Raw genomic sequence first — 15224 nt, 5'->3', positions numbered from 1 at the left:
GGACGGTGATATATTTAAAGGGCCCCCCCAATAAACTTTTTTAGAGCCCCTGTCCCTAAAATATTGCCAGTATCTGTTTATATCAGAATTAAGACCTCCAACTGGATCCTCTGTACTACTAGAACCCCCTGCTGTCAAGGTTCTTTTGTTTTAATAGTTACACCACTAGAGGCTTAGACCAGTTTAAAACAGGAGGTAGTGGCTGTATCGTGGAGTTTAAGCACAAGATGTGCTGCTATATAGCATGGGGTTCAGTCATTAGGTGCATCCCTACATGGAGTTCATTCATGGGTTGCAATTCTGAAATATGTAGTGTAGTAAGATGGTATGATCCTATATAGGACAGGGCAAAATCTTGAACATATTATGTTGTACATTAGGTTCAGTAGGTGTGATGCTATATGGTAAGGAGTGCAGAAAGGAGGTGTGATGCTATATAGCAAGGAGTGCAGGCAGGAGGTGTGATGCTGTATAGCAAGGAGCACAGGCAAGAGGTCTGATGCTATATAGCAAGGAGTGCAGGCAGGAGGTGTGATGCTATATAGCAAGGAGCTCAGGCAAGAGGTCTGATGCTATATAGCAAGGAGTGCAGGCAGGAGGTGTGATGCTATATAGTAAGGAGTGCAGGCAGGAGGTGTGATGCTATATAGTAAGGAGTGCAGGCAGGAGGTGTGATGCTATAAAGTAAGGAGTGCAGGCAGGAGGTGTGATGCTATATAGTAAGGAGTGCAGGCAGGAGGTGTGATGCTATAAAGTAAGGAGTGCAGGCAGGAGGTGTGATGCTATAAAGCAAGGAGTGCAGGCAGGTGTGATGCTATAAAGCAAGGAGTGCAGGCAGGAGGTGTGATGCTACTGTATATAGCAGGGGTCCCCAACCTTTCCTACTTGTGAGCCACAGTCAAATGTAAAAAGACTTGGAGAGCAACACGAGCACCATAAAAGTTCATGGAGGTGCCAAATAAGGGCTAAGATTGGCTATTACGCAGCTTCTATGCACACTATCAGCTTACAGGGGGCTTTATTTGCTAGAAAATCTTGTTTTTGTTCAGCCGAAACTTGCCACCAAGCCAGGAATTCAAAAATAACTCCCTGGTTTGGGGGCACTGAGAGTGACATCCAAGGGGTAGGTGAGCAACATGTTGTCCCCGAGCCACTGGTTGGGGATCACTGCTATATAGCAAGGAGTGCAGGCAGGGAGTGTGATGCTATATAGTAAGGAGTGCAGGCAGGGAGTGTGATGCTATATAGTAAGGGGTGCAGGCAGGAGGTGAGATGCTATATAGTAAGGAGTGCAGGCAGGGAGTCTGATGCTATATAGTAATGAGTGCAGGCAGGAGGTGTGATGCTATATAGTAAGGAGTGCAGGCAGGAGGTGTGATGCTATATAGTAAGGAGTGCAGGCAGGAGGTGAGATGCTATATAGTAAGGAGTGCAGGCAGGGAGTCTGATGCTATATAGTAATGAGTGCAGGCAGGAGGTGTGATGCTATATAGTAATGAGTGCAGGCAGGAGGTGTGATGCTATGTAGCAAGTAGAGCAGTCAGTAGGTGAGATGCTATATAGCAAGGAGTGCAATCAGTAGGTGAGATGCTGTATAGCAAGGAGTGCAGGCAGGAGATGTGATGCTGTATAGTAAGGAGTGCAGGAAGGATGGGAGTTTCTCGTGGCTGTTTCTCATTAAATAATGTGATAAAAAGTAATATAACAGGGAGGGTGGATTGTGTTTGGGATTCAGGGATCACATTTGTGTTTGTAATGCAGCGAGTGGGGCACTGCTGTGCAGTGCAGAGTGTTGTTGCTGTGTGTTGGAGTGAGACCTGTGCAGTACAGAGGGGAGCTGTGCTGTGAGGGAGGGGGCTATGCATTCTTGTTTGTTTGGGTTGGACAGACTGATCCTGTTGAGCAAGAACAAGACAGAACCCGATGTTCCAGGGACATGTTGGGAGAGAGAGGGAGGCGGAGGGAGCAGCATGATGAGGAGTAGAGGATTTGTGTATTAATGCCAGCCCTACTGGCTGCACCATGCTCATTAACCCTGCTCGGTAACTCATGCCTTTTTCCAGGAATTGTATGCCTGCCCTTGCGCTTTTGTGTCTGGGCATTATCGACTTTTTTGTCTCCCCTCACCATTTTATTAATTTATTACTTTGGATTCCTACAAGCACAGAAATAATAAACTCATGTCCATACAGTTATGCAGCCTGTAACTCCCGGCATCCGTAGCCAACATGCATTGTGGAGGAATCTGGGATTTGTAGCTAGTGGTATGTCAGTTAGACCTTCTCACTTAGCCTGCTGAAACCAGGGTATTAATGAATACATGCTTCAGTTATGTGACAATCCCCTGTTTTCTTAAGGACTACTCTTTGAAACTGTGACTCCCAGCATCCTTGGCCAATATGCATGGTGAAGGATTCTGGGATTTGTAGCTAGATGTACATCACTTATACTTCTCATTTGGCCTATTGAAGCCAGGGTATTAATGAATACCGTACCTGCTTGTGTTCTGTGACAACCCCAACCTTCCCCCCTAACCCGGTTTTGTTTTTACATCTACTTCATACTTACATAGATTCCTGTACCTTAACTCCCAGCAACCCCCTTTCATTAATCATCAGCCATTATGATATCTAAATCCTCTGTAAAAGAACCTAGTTTACTTTTTGTTGATATTTTTACTATTACCTGTATGTACTTCAGCCCCTCAACTAGTAATGCTCCAGTTCAAACCCTGGTTGCTAGGGTAGGTAGGGCCCTAGCAACCAGGTAACAGGTGTTCAGTTGCAAACTGGACAGCCGCAAACATTTTTTTTCACTAATTCAAACACTATAACAATTAAAAAGCTTATGTTAGGGTTAACATAAAGTTTTCTGGATAATTGATAATAAACTAGTGTAGAAGTGGAGATTGTTTTCTTAGTCTGTCCGACACTTTCCTCGTATATTTTCCTTATATTTGCCCTGCTGTCGACACCTGCTACCCCTTTCTCCTGCCCACTCACAAAGAAAGTTTCCCCTTCCCCTGCTGCACTTGTTCATTTCTGTCTCCCACTTACTGCTCAGCCTTTTCCGTCCCTGCCCCTGTTAATTTCCTTCCTGTCCCCCAATGAGCACTCCCTTTGCTGTGTCTGTACTTCCTGCGCACACCCTATCCGACCCCCTGCTAGTGTGCTGCTCATTGGTTCTCCTCTGTGCACACATACCCTGGTGACCCTTGCCTTCTGAGCAGCAGCTGACTCCTCCTGTAATGTATTTGTAGGCTGCCGTGCTACCAGTCCTGCTGCACCCCAGTGTAGAAGCATATATGTATTTATGTGCCTCCATTTTATGAAGTGACCCAAATGCAGCTAGGTGCTACTCAAGCCAAGTTTGTGGACGTCATGTGTTGATTTTGAGATACAGTTTCTGCAGTGGCTGGGGGTGAAATTCCCTGCTCCCTTGGGGAGGTTGCCTGTGTACAAATGCCCAGGAATGGGCAAAGGAATTTGTTTAAGCGTGCACTTTGGAGCATAAGAGAGGGCGGTACCTGTTTGTGAGGGGGATGAGGGGGTTTTCATTGGTGTCTTCCCTGCTGGGCAGTTACAGTGTCTCCTGACAGAAACAGGGTTAATCATGGGGTGTCTAACTAGTGCCAGATGCGGGCAACTTGCCAACTTCCACGTCCTGTGTACAGAATGCGTGGTCATGTGACAAGAGGAAGGGAGAGGGGCAGATGAGCAAATTGTTAACCCCTAAAGCGGACTCTAAAATAGGCAACTTCTTTATAATAGATTGAGGCTATCAAATCTGTGGTAAACGAGCCCATGAACTGCGACTTCCATCATCCTTAACCAACGTGGGTATTTGCATGGTTTGGCATTGGCTGAAGCCATTTACCTCACACATTGCTGTCATTGGTTTGTGTGAATTGCCGCTCAGTAACTTGCCAGTAGTGTGCTGACCCTGTATAGGATATGAGCTGGGTGGGGAATGAGGGGATGTGTGCGAGAGGTTTGGCGTCACATAATTGCTAGGGAGGGTACTGAGCAGCTGTGATGTAGGGAACGGTGAGGTGATACTGTATATCATTGTTCTTCAGCCCCTTACAAAGAGAGTCGCCTGCAAATGAACTCCATGAACCCCATGAAACCATCGCACCCCAGCACCGGGCACAGGTGAGAGACCGCTACCCCTATCTCTTTCACACCTCTCCCTGCTCTTCCTGCATGTGCACTGCCATTTTCCCTCTGAACACACACACTGACTCCTGCCTGCCTATATCCGTGCCCTTCTTGTCCCTTTGCATGCTCACACACACACACACACACACACACACACACACACACACACTGCACTTGCTACCATTTCTAAGCGCACAACTATTTTCCTCCTCTGTCTGACAGTGATGGTTCATTTGCATACGAGTCTGTTCCCTGGCAACCAAGCACCAATCAGGCAGCAGGATCCCTCTCCGTGGTAACCACCGTCTGGGGTCTGAGCAACACATCGCAGAGCCAGGTAATTTGATGTCACTGGGGGAGGTGCCTTCTAAACTGTTCAGCCTTAACCTTTCCCCTGCCAGTGCCTTACAAAGCACTGATGCATTAAATCCTTCCAGCCAACCTGTAATATATTATATTGTACCTGCAATTCATTTCTCATTTACTTGTCCTCTAAAAAGCACACAACATATTATATATTTATATACAGGTTTCCTGCACCTTTGCCTGACCACTACAAAGAACCTACTACATTTTTTCTTTAATTCTTTCTTCTCCTCAGGTCTTTGGTAATCCCATGGTGCCCAGTGGTGGCCCCAGTGGGGGCGGAGTTATGCCAGGTCTAACAAGCAATGCTGGGGGGATGGGAAGCCCCCAGTTTATTGGCCAGCAAGGTTTCCCTGAAGGTGGAGCAGGAAAGAGTTACCTACAGCAAAGCGTATATGGGCGAGGTGGATACCCTGGGGGCAATGCGTATACCAATAGGTACTGTAACTGCTCTGTGCTGTTTAGGTGGGTGTGGGGTGGTGGTTGGACAGGTTGATCTATATTTCCATTAATTATAATTTTTGTGTTCATTAGTGTATAATGCATGTGTATATATTTGTATTTCTAGCACAGTCATTGCAAATGTGTGTGTGTGTTTTTTGTCCTACAGTTACCCCGGTGGCCCCACATCTGCAGGTGGCATGGGCATGCCACAGCATACCGGTCGTGGCCCAGCAGATTTCACACAGGCAGCAGCTGCAGCAGCGGTGGCAGCAGCCACAGCAACTGCTACTGCAACAGCAACCGTGGCTGCCCTACAGGAGAAACAGAGCCAGGAATTAAACCCATATGGAGCGGTGAGGACAAGTCTCCACCTTTCTTGTTTGTGTTCTCTTTTATTCCTCCTTTCCTCCCCTCACACCTGCCGCCCGCTATTCCCATGTGCTAAACCCCCCTCAGGATTCTTGCTGCCTTTGTTTACTTCTCTTCTTTCTTCTCTGCAGGTGGGGCCTTCTCACAATTTTGGAGGTCAGTTCCTGCCTCATTCCGGGCCCCGGGGACCATCTATGCAAGGTGGAATGGCATCTGGGGGTCTTGGGTCAGTGATGGCTAACAATGGCATGTCCCAAATGGCTATGGGCTCTGCAAGAGCCCCTGGTATGAACCCTGTATATACTGGGCAACGGATACCACCCCATGGCTACCCGGGTCAACTTCAGAGCCAGCAGATTCCCAGGCAAGGAGTAAAGAGGACGTACTCCAGTGATGTAAGTCTGACTGAGAGCAGGCTGAGCCTGCTGTATATTTATCTTGTGTATACAGGCTGGGGAGGAAAGACTTGGCTTTGTGGCTACCTGTTTTATACATTTGCTATGTAGATCTATGTATGAGAATGGAAACAAACATGGCTGCTGTAATTATTGTTTTAGTCATAACCTGTATTTTATTGTTACTCTATATTCTCTAAGGCAAGGTCTGAGTAAAATCAATGTGCTTGTGGCCCCAATATTTCATAATCTTGCCTGTAGCTCTACCCCCTTTATTGAACGGGTCCTTGGAAGTATCATCTATTGTGGATTTTCACAATATATGTGTGATGCAATATTTATTTTTTAATTGAAATGGCATAGTTCACCTTAAAATTAACTCAGGTAGGCAGCAGGTGCGAGAATGGCAGATTAATAATAGAGGCTTCAGTAATAAAAAGTGAAATTCTCCTTTAAAAACTGAGCCAGATTCAGTGGCCTCATAATCAGATATAATTATATCATGATGCCTCTAGCTGGATCTGATTTTCATGCAGTCACAATCTCAAAGATTCAGACATATTGTGTCTAGAGCATGCAAGAGGCTTAGGTTTAGGGCTGCTTTAATGTGACATTGACACCATTATAGCATAAAGCATGCCCCTGGGCATTTGTACTGGGACCTGACATTCTGTCATTTAAATGATGCCATCTAAACCTTGTCATATAGCCATGCAAAGTCCCCTGCAGAGTCAACATGTCGCCAGCAGCAAAACACTGCCATAAAGCTATAGTTGCATTAAAGGGCATCTCCACCCAAAATTTAAGATAACGTCATTCTAAGCAACTTTCCAATATACATATACTGTAAATAATCAGTTGTTTTTTACTGAATGTATATTGGAAAGTTGCTTACATTTTCTTTCATTAGGCAAGGAAAAAAAAACATTTCTGGGAGGAGCTCTCCTTTAAGCTGGTGGAATAGCACATCTAAGCATAAGCGTTTGGACCAACAGGCATATGTGTATAGGACTAATTTTTTCTTCTTCTAATATAGGGTTACACTTCTCAACAGTACATTCAGAGTGGCCAGTATCCTCCCCATGGAGCACAATATGCACCAACCACTCCACAGCAATCTGCGCCATCCCCCTCCTACCCTACGCACCGGATGCAGCAGAGCATGTCACAGTACCTGCCCCAGGCAGGCCCTGGGGGACATTTTTACAAGGTAGGTTATTTACTTACTAATACATTGGGTCTCTCTTATATTTTAGTGTAAAATTGCTCAGACGCTCTTGTAAACACTTTCCATTCAATTTCTTTAGTGTTTTAGCAGACTTTTAGCCGGTCGGTACTATAAAGTTAAATGAGTGATACTCTTACTCTCTCATTTACTCTCTCTGACCAGCACAACAGCAAAAGAGCTTCTGTGAAAAAAGCATAATAGTAGCAGCATATAACTGATAATATCTAACACATAATGAAGTTATTCTTAACTATCCTCCAATGTTTTCTCTGTGGCCAACAGTCTGAGGAGCCAGAACAGTAACTTTTAAAGGGTACATAATGTGTAAATAATAGGAATGTGCTTGTGCATTATACCCCTTTAAATATAGAAGAAAAGTTCTTAGAAAATGTGTGTTTTGTGCTGATTTATTAAAAATTTCCCCAAAAACCCCAACCATTAGTTCCACTTCCCGTTGCCTCCTTTCCCAGACTGTACAGGGGGGCCAGCGGCATGCAGCACACTGTACTGTAGGATAGGAACTAATCAGCAGCTAGGCTGACCTGATAGGGAACTGAAGCCTGTCTTTGTAGGGCTGTGATTGGCTGTCCCCCTCATACTGGGCTTCTGGCAGGGACTGCAACAACATGCCCACCCCTCATTTGAAACCGGGACACGGCCTATAGAATATCTATGGAGAACTCCAGTAAAGGGCACATTTTCAAAAGTAATGATAATTAGCCCAGATTGAAACTGGCATTATATAGAATTCATTATTGCCTACAACATTAGAGGGATTTTCAGTTATGATATATGTCTCCTTTAATAGCAGAGGTAAGTAAACTTCCAGCTCAGTGCTTAGTGAGGTTTTTCCACAGGCTGGTGAAGTTTTCTCCCAACAGGAGCACCAGCCTGGGAAAAAAACCTAAATCTACTTCACTGGGGGTGCCTCCATGAAATACTTTACATGTGCTTTAAAGGAAAAGTAACACCAAAAAATGAAAGTGTTTAAAATATAATGTGCTGCTGCCCTGCATTGGTAAAAGTTGTGTGTTTACTTCAGAAAGTCTACTATAATTTATATAAATAAGCTGCTGTGTAGCCATGGGGGCAGCCATTCAAAGGAGAAAAGGCACAGGCAGATAGCAGATAACAGATAAAACACTATTGTATTCTACAGAACTTATCTGTTATCTGCTATGTAACCTGTGCCTTTTCTCCTTTTTTCCAGCTTGAATGGCTGCCCCCATGGCTACACAGCAGCTTATTATATAAATTATAGTAGTGTTACTGTAGCAAACATACCAATTTTACCAGTGCAGGGCAACAGTGCATTATATTTTTATTACTTTAAAGCTCTTTCATTTTTTGGTGTTACTGTTCCTTTAAAATGTATATGATTGTTATGGTAAGTGGGAGCCTAGCAACTAGGCAACAGTCTAAATTCCAGCCAGGAGAGGTGCAGAAAGCAAAGTCGAATCAATCGTAAACCATATATTAACAACAAAAAAATGCAAACTGTCTTACAAGCATTTTATTACTCTGGTTGAAGAAGCAAAGGAGGTGGGCTTTATTTATTAAATTAACTGTCTGAGGCACGGAGCAGCTGTTTATGTGGTTAAACATTATTCCCTGTAGGGGTCATGGCCCTGCAAATATTTATATAGAAATATTGCAACTGTGCTGCCAGAGAGCCTGGAGGTCATTATATAGTATATGTGTTAAAGGTCATGTTTCGTTTTACATTTTTCATTAATAATTTAATTTACGTTACCTCTCCCTCCCAAGTAACAACAGAATACATTTAAATGGACAGTTTACCCCTTTGTCAACATTGGTTCATTGAATAGTGTTTGTGCGGAACATACTTTTTGCCTATTATATTAATTAGGAAAAAACTGTTTTTTTATTTCTTGCACTGAAGAGGGCATAATTTAAACATGAAACTCACAATCTATTTCCTGATCCCAAGTAGCAAAATCAAACAGACCAGCAGTGCACTCAGTGAGAAGCCCCTGTATAAACAGACCCATCCCTTCCCCTAGCTACAGCATTATCTTTTTGGCTAACAAGCAACTCATTGTAAGAGGCTCAGTGGGATGCTGGTTTGTTTGCCTTTCATCATTGGGATCACATTGTAGATTATCACTTTAGTTTTATTTTTCAAACTGCCATGTTTAGTGGAAGAAATAATAAAAACCCCTATTAATTAAACCAGTGTTAACAAAGATGGTATTCTGTTCCTTTAATGGAAGAAGAAATAGATTCAAGTAGGTTGAAAGCAGAGGGAGGGGACATCCACTGTTTGATTAAATTGCAAAAAAAATAAATAAATTCCCCTAGTATTATTTTCTGGCATTATGGGAAATAAATTAGGACAGTGCAGCAATTAAATTGCCTGTTTATATGGGTAAGGTGTCAGTTAACTTTAAATTATGATTATTATGATGCAGGCATTCTGAGTTTAATTAAATTTTTTTTTTAATTATTTAGATATTTGTTCAGCAGCTGTTGTTGAAGTTTTAGCAGGTATCTGGTTGCTAGGGTCTAAATTACACTAGCAACCAGACAGTGGTTTGACTAAGAGACTGGAATTAAAAGTTCCTATGATAATAAAATTGTAGCCTCAGAGAGTTACCATTTCCTTGGCTGATGGGTCAGCTACCCTCATTGCAAAGCTCAAAAGAGGCAGAAGACAAAAGTAGAAAATTTAAAAAGTATAATAAATGAAGACCAGTTGAAAAGCTGCTAAGAATAGAGCATTGCATAGCATACAAGAAACTGAATTGAAAAGTAAACTACCCCTTTGAATGCTGTCCTTTCTGAAGACTTACCATAGATCTTTTTACCTGTACAGCTCATATTAACTCCCTTTCTTGTCCCCTTTATCTCCTACAGTTTTAACTTTCCTTCTAGTCATACTGTCATTTCTTTCTTAGCTTACAGACCAATACAATGGACAGAGCAATAACTTTAATGGAGGAAATTTCGCCTACAATCAAACTATGACTGGGGTGAGGATAAAGTCCTTTGACTGGAAGAGCAGAAAGAATTAAGGATGTTGTGTGTGTGTGTGGGGGGGTGGGGTGCTGCAATAATTTGGGTTGGATTATAGAACAAACTGGGATGTAGAATGGAGTTTGACTGTAAAGAAGGGTAGCTAATGCAAGCAGGTGGAAAAACATCAGAACTGACTATGCTAATGTGTTTGGAAGATTTATATCCTTTATATTAATGCTTTCCTTATATGCCATAGCCGGGTCGTACCATGCCAGGATATCCCAGCTCTCCTTTGCCAGGAAACCCAACCCCACCAATGACACCGGGCAGCAGTGCTACCCCCTATATGTCACCAGGTCAGGATGTGAAGTCTCCTTTTCTGCCTGATGTTAAACCTCCACACAACAGCTTGCACCAGTCGCCCACTGGTAAGTTTTCTACATAAGGATACCCCCCGCCTGTTGTAAATCTATGAATATGGACATTTAACTTTGTATAGTTGCTGGCTATTGGGGCTTGTGCTAGCATTTATTTCAGTGCAGTAACCAATCAGCAAACAACTTTCATGGGTTTACAGCATTAAACCCCTGTGTTAGTAAATTTAGTATATATTTGTATGTAAATTAGGTTAACAATCAGGGCTACGAGCACTATATAGCAGTGGTTCCCAACCTTTTTTGCACCACGGACCAGTTTCAAGCAAGACAATTTTTCCAAGGACCCGGAATGGGGCGTGCGGCGCAACTAGTGCTAGTTAAATTTTATATTATGCACTTTACTATTAATATTATTATTACATACAGCTTAATAAAGTACTTTTGGCCCAGTAGAAATCTTCCTGGGCTTCGCATAGCTATTGTTATGGCTGTGTAACGCATCAGGGAGTTGGGATCACAAGTAATTGGGAGTTCAGCACAGCCCACGGCCCGGCACCGGTCCCCGGACCGGTGGTTGGGGACCCCTGCTATATAGGGCTCATTCTCCTGGGCAAAAATGAAAGAGCAGTAAGGGGCACAAGAGCACACCCCTTAGCACTTTTGTCCACTTGTGCGTGGCTCTTTGCAGGGAGGGTTGAAAATTAGGCACTGCCTGCAAAGAGCAGCTTCAGAAGGCACATTCAGCTTTGTCCTTCCTTAGAGCAGGCCTTATGAAAGCCTAAAATACGCATTTGTAATAAATTGTATATTTTCCAATCATAGTTTTTTCCCTACAAAAAAAATGTCAGTAAATACAATAACATTCTGTATGAACTGTTTTCATGGTAAAATATAGGCAGCCCTGATCTGTTCTCCAGTAATAGGCGCAGAGTAGTCTGTGTGCCCTGTGTGTATCTGACACCGGTTCTTGTACCCCAGGTACCGCTAATGATGAGTTACGTCTGACATTCCCTGTGCGTGACGGCATTGTGTTGGAACCATTCCGACTCCAACATAACCTGGCTGTCAGTAACCACGTGTTCCACCTACGGGAGTCAGTGTACAAGACACTTATGATGAGGTTTGTATATCCCCCATGTATATAAATGGTCACAGATGATGTGTACATATTTATACAGTTGCTGTCTGCAGACACTTATTTTTTTTACTACTCTATGTATTAATGTGATGTTTTGTTAATGATGTGATGGTATAATAAATACTAATGCCACTCCCTCCTCAGGCCTGACCTAGAACTGCAGTTTAAGTGCTATCATCATGAGGATCGTCAGATGAACACAAACTGGCCATGCTCGGTGCAAGTTAGCGTCAACTCTACTCCGCTGAGCATTGAGCGTGGAGACAACAAGACTTCCCACAAACCCCTGTACCTAAAACAAGTTTGCCAGCCTGGCAGGAACAGCATTCAGATCACTGTCAGTGCCTGCTGCTGTGTGAGTACCAAGTTCCTAGCATAAGACTTAAGAGTGAGCCGATTGGTTATAACAAGTGCTCTTCAGCAGTTGCAGAACTACAGCTATTGGCATTAACCTACAGAAAGTGTGACTTTAGAATCTGGCTGCATCTTGGGATCTGGTGGTTGCCAGTTCCTTATTAACAAGGAAAAAGGTATGTGCTGTAAGCTGGCGCATAAAAAGCAGCACAGAGCATGATAAGAGAGATAAACAGTAGGTGACACTATAGAAAAATGCATCTAAACATGGTATACAGTGGACCTAGACATAAAACAGGGCTGCTCAAATAAAGACTAATTCTAAATTGTGACAGGAAACAGAACAGAGAACATGTTTTTCAGAGTTCTATTTTCAGGAGCCCAGAAGAAGCAATTTCCTGTTGTATCTTAGTATTGTACACCTGTATAACATGGGCAGTGAGAAATGCAATGGAACATTCCTTCTTATTGGTGACCAACAAGCAAAACATGGTGCTTATGAGTTTAATCTTATGTTCAAGCACAATCAAAAGGGGTTAGTGTGATGGTAGAGGGTGCAGAGCAGTATGAGCACTAAGATGAGGAAGCTAGACATGATGAAAGTTATGAATAACATGCTGACATTGTTTTTCCTTTTAGTCTCACCTGTTTGTGCTACAGTTAGTCCACCGGCCATCAGTTCGATCTGTCCTACAGGGTTTAATAAAGAAGAGACTGCTTCCGGCTGAACACTGCATCACAAAGAGTAAGAATTACTCTCTCCTAATAATGACTTACCTGCCCTCCCCTATGCTTGTTCCTAACATTCCATGTGTTTGCAACACCCAATTCCCTCCCCATTCATTGATTTATTTTATATTACATTTACCTGACATGGGCTTTTTTTAATTTCTCCCCTAGTTAAAAGGAATTTCAGCAGTGGCAGTATTCCAGGGACTCCAGGCCCTAATGGGGAGGATGGAGTGGAACAAACAGCCATTAAAGTTTCTCTGAAATGTCCAATAACCTTCCGGAGAATCCAGCTTCCTGCAAGGGGACATGACTGTCGGCATATCCAGGTGAGGGGAAGATTAGTCCATGCTTTAGATCCCTCTAGAATATTTTTTTGTGATCTCTTCCCTTCCTTTTCCCTTTAAGACTCCATTCACTTTCTTTCTCACCCTTGCATTGTTTCCTGCTCTGCTTTTTATGCCTCACTTTACTGCCTGCTTTCCTGATCTTTCTGGCCTGTTTATTGCTTCACGCTCTGCTTTTCCTCTCTCTGTTTCCCATTCAATATAATTTTCTTTTTTTCTCCCTTTCAACGGTGCTTGAACGTCTTCTTTACATTCTTCCAGTGCCTTTATGTTAGTTTTCTATTTTCCTTAGTGCTTTGACCTGGAGTCTTACCTGCAGTTGAACTGTGAACGAGGGACATGGCGATGTCCTGTGTGCAAGTAAGTGAACAAAATAACCTAGTAGCTTCAAAGACAGTAAGTTAATTTGATAAGCAGCTATGTCCAGTGACCACCCATCACTCTATACCTATACCCTCTCTCTATACTTGTACCCCTCAAGGAATGCACTGCACCTTGAAAGTTGGTCAAATTCCAAGTGGATATATATATATATATATATATATATATATATATATATTTTAAGACATTAAGCTATCCATAAGTTTCTCAGATTCCTAAATCATTAGGACTCCTAAGCAAATGACACCTGCAGTCCATTACAAAGGGGGCAAAATCTCACTATTTTATTCCTATATATCTGTCCATTGAATAGACTATACATATTATACTATATACTTCAGATCTAATTTATAGCATGAAATGATATAATGATTTGATTATGTTTTTTTTTCCCTGCAGTAAAACAGCGCTCCTGGAAGGGTTAGAAGTTGACCAGTATATGCTGGGAACCCTGCTGTATATTCAGAAGTAAGTAAAACCTAGTAGAGAGGCAACATTTAATTCATTGAGACAGTGCTTCTGTATTGGGAAACCATCTCTGTGAAAATTTAGATTTGTTTTGTGGGATTATTTGTTATAACTGGCAAATTCTTAATTACTGACTGTTGACCCCACAGCTCTGATTATGAAGAGATCACAATTGACCCAACCTGTAGCTGGAAACCAGTGCCGGTAAAGCCAGACACCCACATAAAAGAGGAGACTGATGGCCCCGTTCTGAAACGATGCCGGAGTCTGAGTCCTGCCCACATGGTAATGCCGAATGTCATGGAGTTGATAGCAGCTCTGGGACCAAGTTCTTCCCCTTTTAACAACATCCAATCAGCTGGAAGCTCTGACTATGCCAACCAGGGTATGTAATATCTCTAAAAGGCAAACTCTGTCCTGTCTTTACCTACATTCCCTGTTTCACATTACACAGTAAGCAATTCATTGTTAGTTCTGCATCAGTCCATCACATTCTTATCTCATGTATTTTTTACTTCTTCTAGGTCCTGGTTTTCAGAACCCAGGTGGATTTTCAGACGGTGGCTTCACATCCTCCAATCCGGGCACACCAACGATGAATGAATTTAACCCCACAGCACCACCACCTATTTCTTATCAGTCTGACATTCCCAGTTCTTTACTGGTTCCAGAGAAGGCTGGGGGCCCTCCAATGCATGGGCAAGTGAGTATTATTCTTTATCATGTTTTTTTTATGGATGCATGCAAATCATTCACATTTATATTGTTTACTGTGCCGAGGTCTGTCTTGCAATCATTTGGTGCTGATACATTGACCTAAATATGAATTAGAGTTTAAGGAAGAAATAGCAGTTAGAGCAGTGTTATTTTATAAAGGGAATGATAGTTGTCATGCCTGAGGCTGATGCCTTAAATCAGATTCTACAGTGGCATTTAGGTGGCCTTGTTGCTGTGAAATGTGTCCACCTCCCTATATACACGCAGAACTTAATTATGAACTACTCTCATAGGACTCTCTTCTGGGCCATTTTTTGCAGGTTCCTCCCTCTGGGCGGATTGAACCTACGCACAATCCCAGTCAGTCACCTCACACCTCCAACATTGGTAGCCAATCAGCACATCAGCTCCACCACCGAAACACACCCCGTCAGCTAATGGCACAGCCTGGTGCCGATTTGGCATTTAATCCCAATGTGGCCATGCCAGGCACAGAGGTTCCGGAGCCTTCGCTGGATGTAAGAGTTTGTTACTTTACTTCTTGCTTCCTCTTCTGTTATGAAATCTTTTTGTAGAGCTTTATAAATCAGGTTATACATACATACATGTCACTTTCTTCAACTGTCCACTATTTCTTTGTTTTTTCACTTTGCTAGCCTTTCTCCATGTTACTATTACTTTTCCGCTTCTCTTTTCTAACCACTAATTTGCAGCATTTTCCCTGTATTGTGTACCAATTTCTATTTTAACAAGATACTGGGGGTCATTTACC

General features: G+C 42.8%; 1 protein-coding gene across 6 annotated transcripts in view; it reads left to right on the top strand.

Annotated features, from left to right (window-relative positions):
* The window catches only part of zmiz2 (zinc finger MIZ-type containing 2), a 35162-nt gene that overhangs the window by 15452 nt on the left and 4486 nt on the right, over nucleotides 1–15224 (top strand). For 4 of the 6 annotated variants that reach the window (XM_002932546.4, XM_031899288.1, XM_031899286.1 and 1 more), the window contains exons 2-18: nucleotides 4079–4154; nucleotides 4383–4497; nucleotides 4762–4964; nucleotides 5137–5323; nucleotides 5471–5734; nucleotides 6771–6944; nucleotides 9881–9955; nucleotides 10198–10369; nucleotides 11297–11438; nucleotides 11601–11811; nucleotides 12450–12555; nucleotides 12711–12868; nucleotides 13179–13246; nucleotides 13667–13735; nucleotides 13885–14120; nucleotides 14260–14438; nucleotides 14773–14970. In XM_002932546.4, the coding sequence (XP_002932592.1) occupies nucleotides 4105–4154; nucleotides 4383–4497; nucleotides 4762–4964; nucleotides 5137–5323; nucleotides 5471–5734; nucleotides 6771–6944; nucleotides 9881–9955; nucleotides 10198–10369; nucleotides 11297–11438; nucleotides 11601–11811; nucleotides 12450–12555; nucleotides 12711–12868; nucleotides 13179–13246; nucleotides 13667–13735; nucleotides 13885–14120; nucleotides 14260–14438; nucleotides 14773–14970 (2607 nt within the window). In that variant the 5' untranslated portion in view covers nucleotides 4079–4104. The remainder of the gene's footprint in view (nucleotides 1–4078; nucleotides 4155–4382; nucleotides 4498–4761; nucleotides 4965–5136; nucleotides 5324–5470; nucleotides 5735–6770; nucleotides 6945–9880; nucleotides 9956–10197; nucleotides 10370–11296; nucleotides 11439–11600; nucleotides 11812–12449; nucleotides 12556–12710; nucleotides 12869–13178; nucleotides 13247–13666; nucleotides 13736–13884; nucleotides 14121–14259; nucleotides 14439–14772; nucleotides 14971–15224) is intronic. The other 2 variants (XM_012960224.1, XM_031899289.1) reach the window with 2 other exon arrangements.

The sequence above is a fragment of the Xenopus tropicalis genome, chromosome 3, assembly GCF_000004195.4.
Source record: "Xenopus tropicalis strain Nigerian chromosome 3, UCB_Xtro_10.0, whole genome shotgun sequence".
NCBI classification, from domain to species: domain Eukaryota; kingdom Metazoa; phylum Chordata; class Amphibia; order Anura; family Pipidae; genus Xenopus; species Xenopus tropicalis.
The sequence above is the reverse complement of the archived record's forward strand: the minus strand, read 5'-3'. Positions and strand labels throughout refer to the sequence as shown.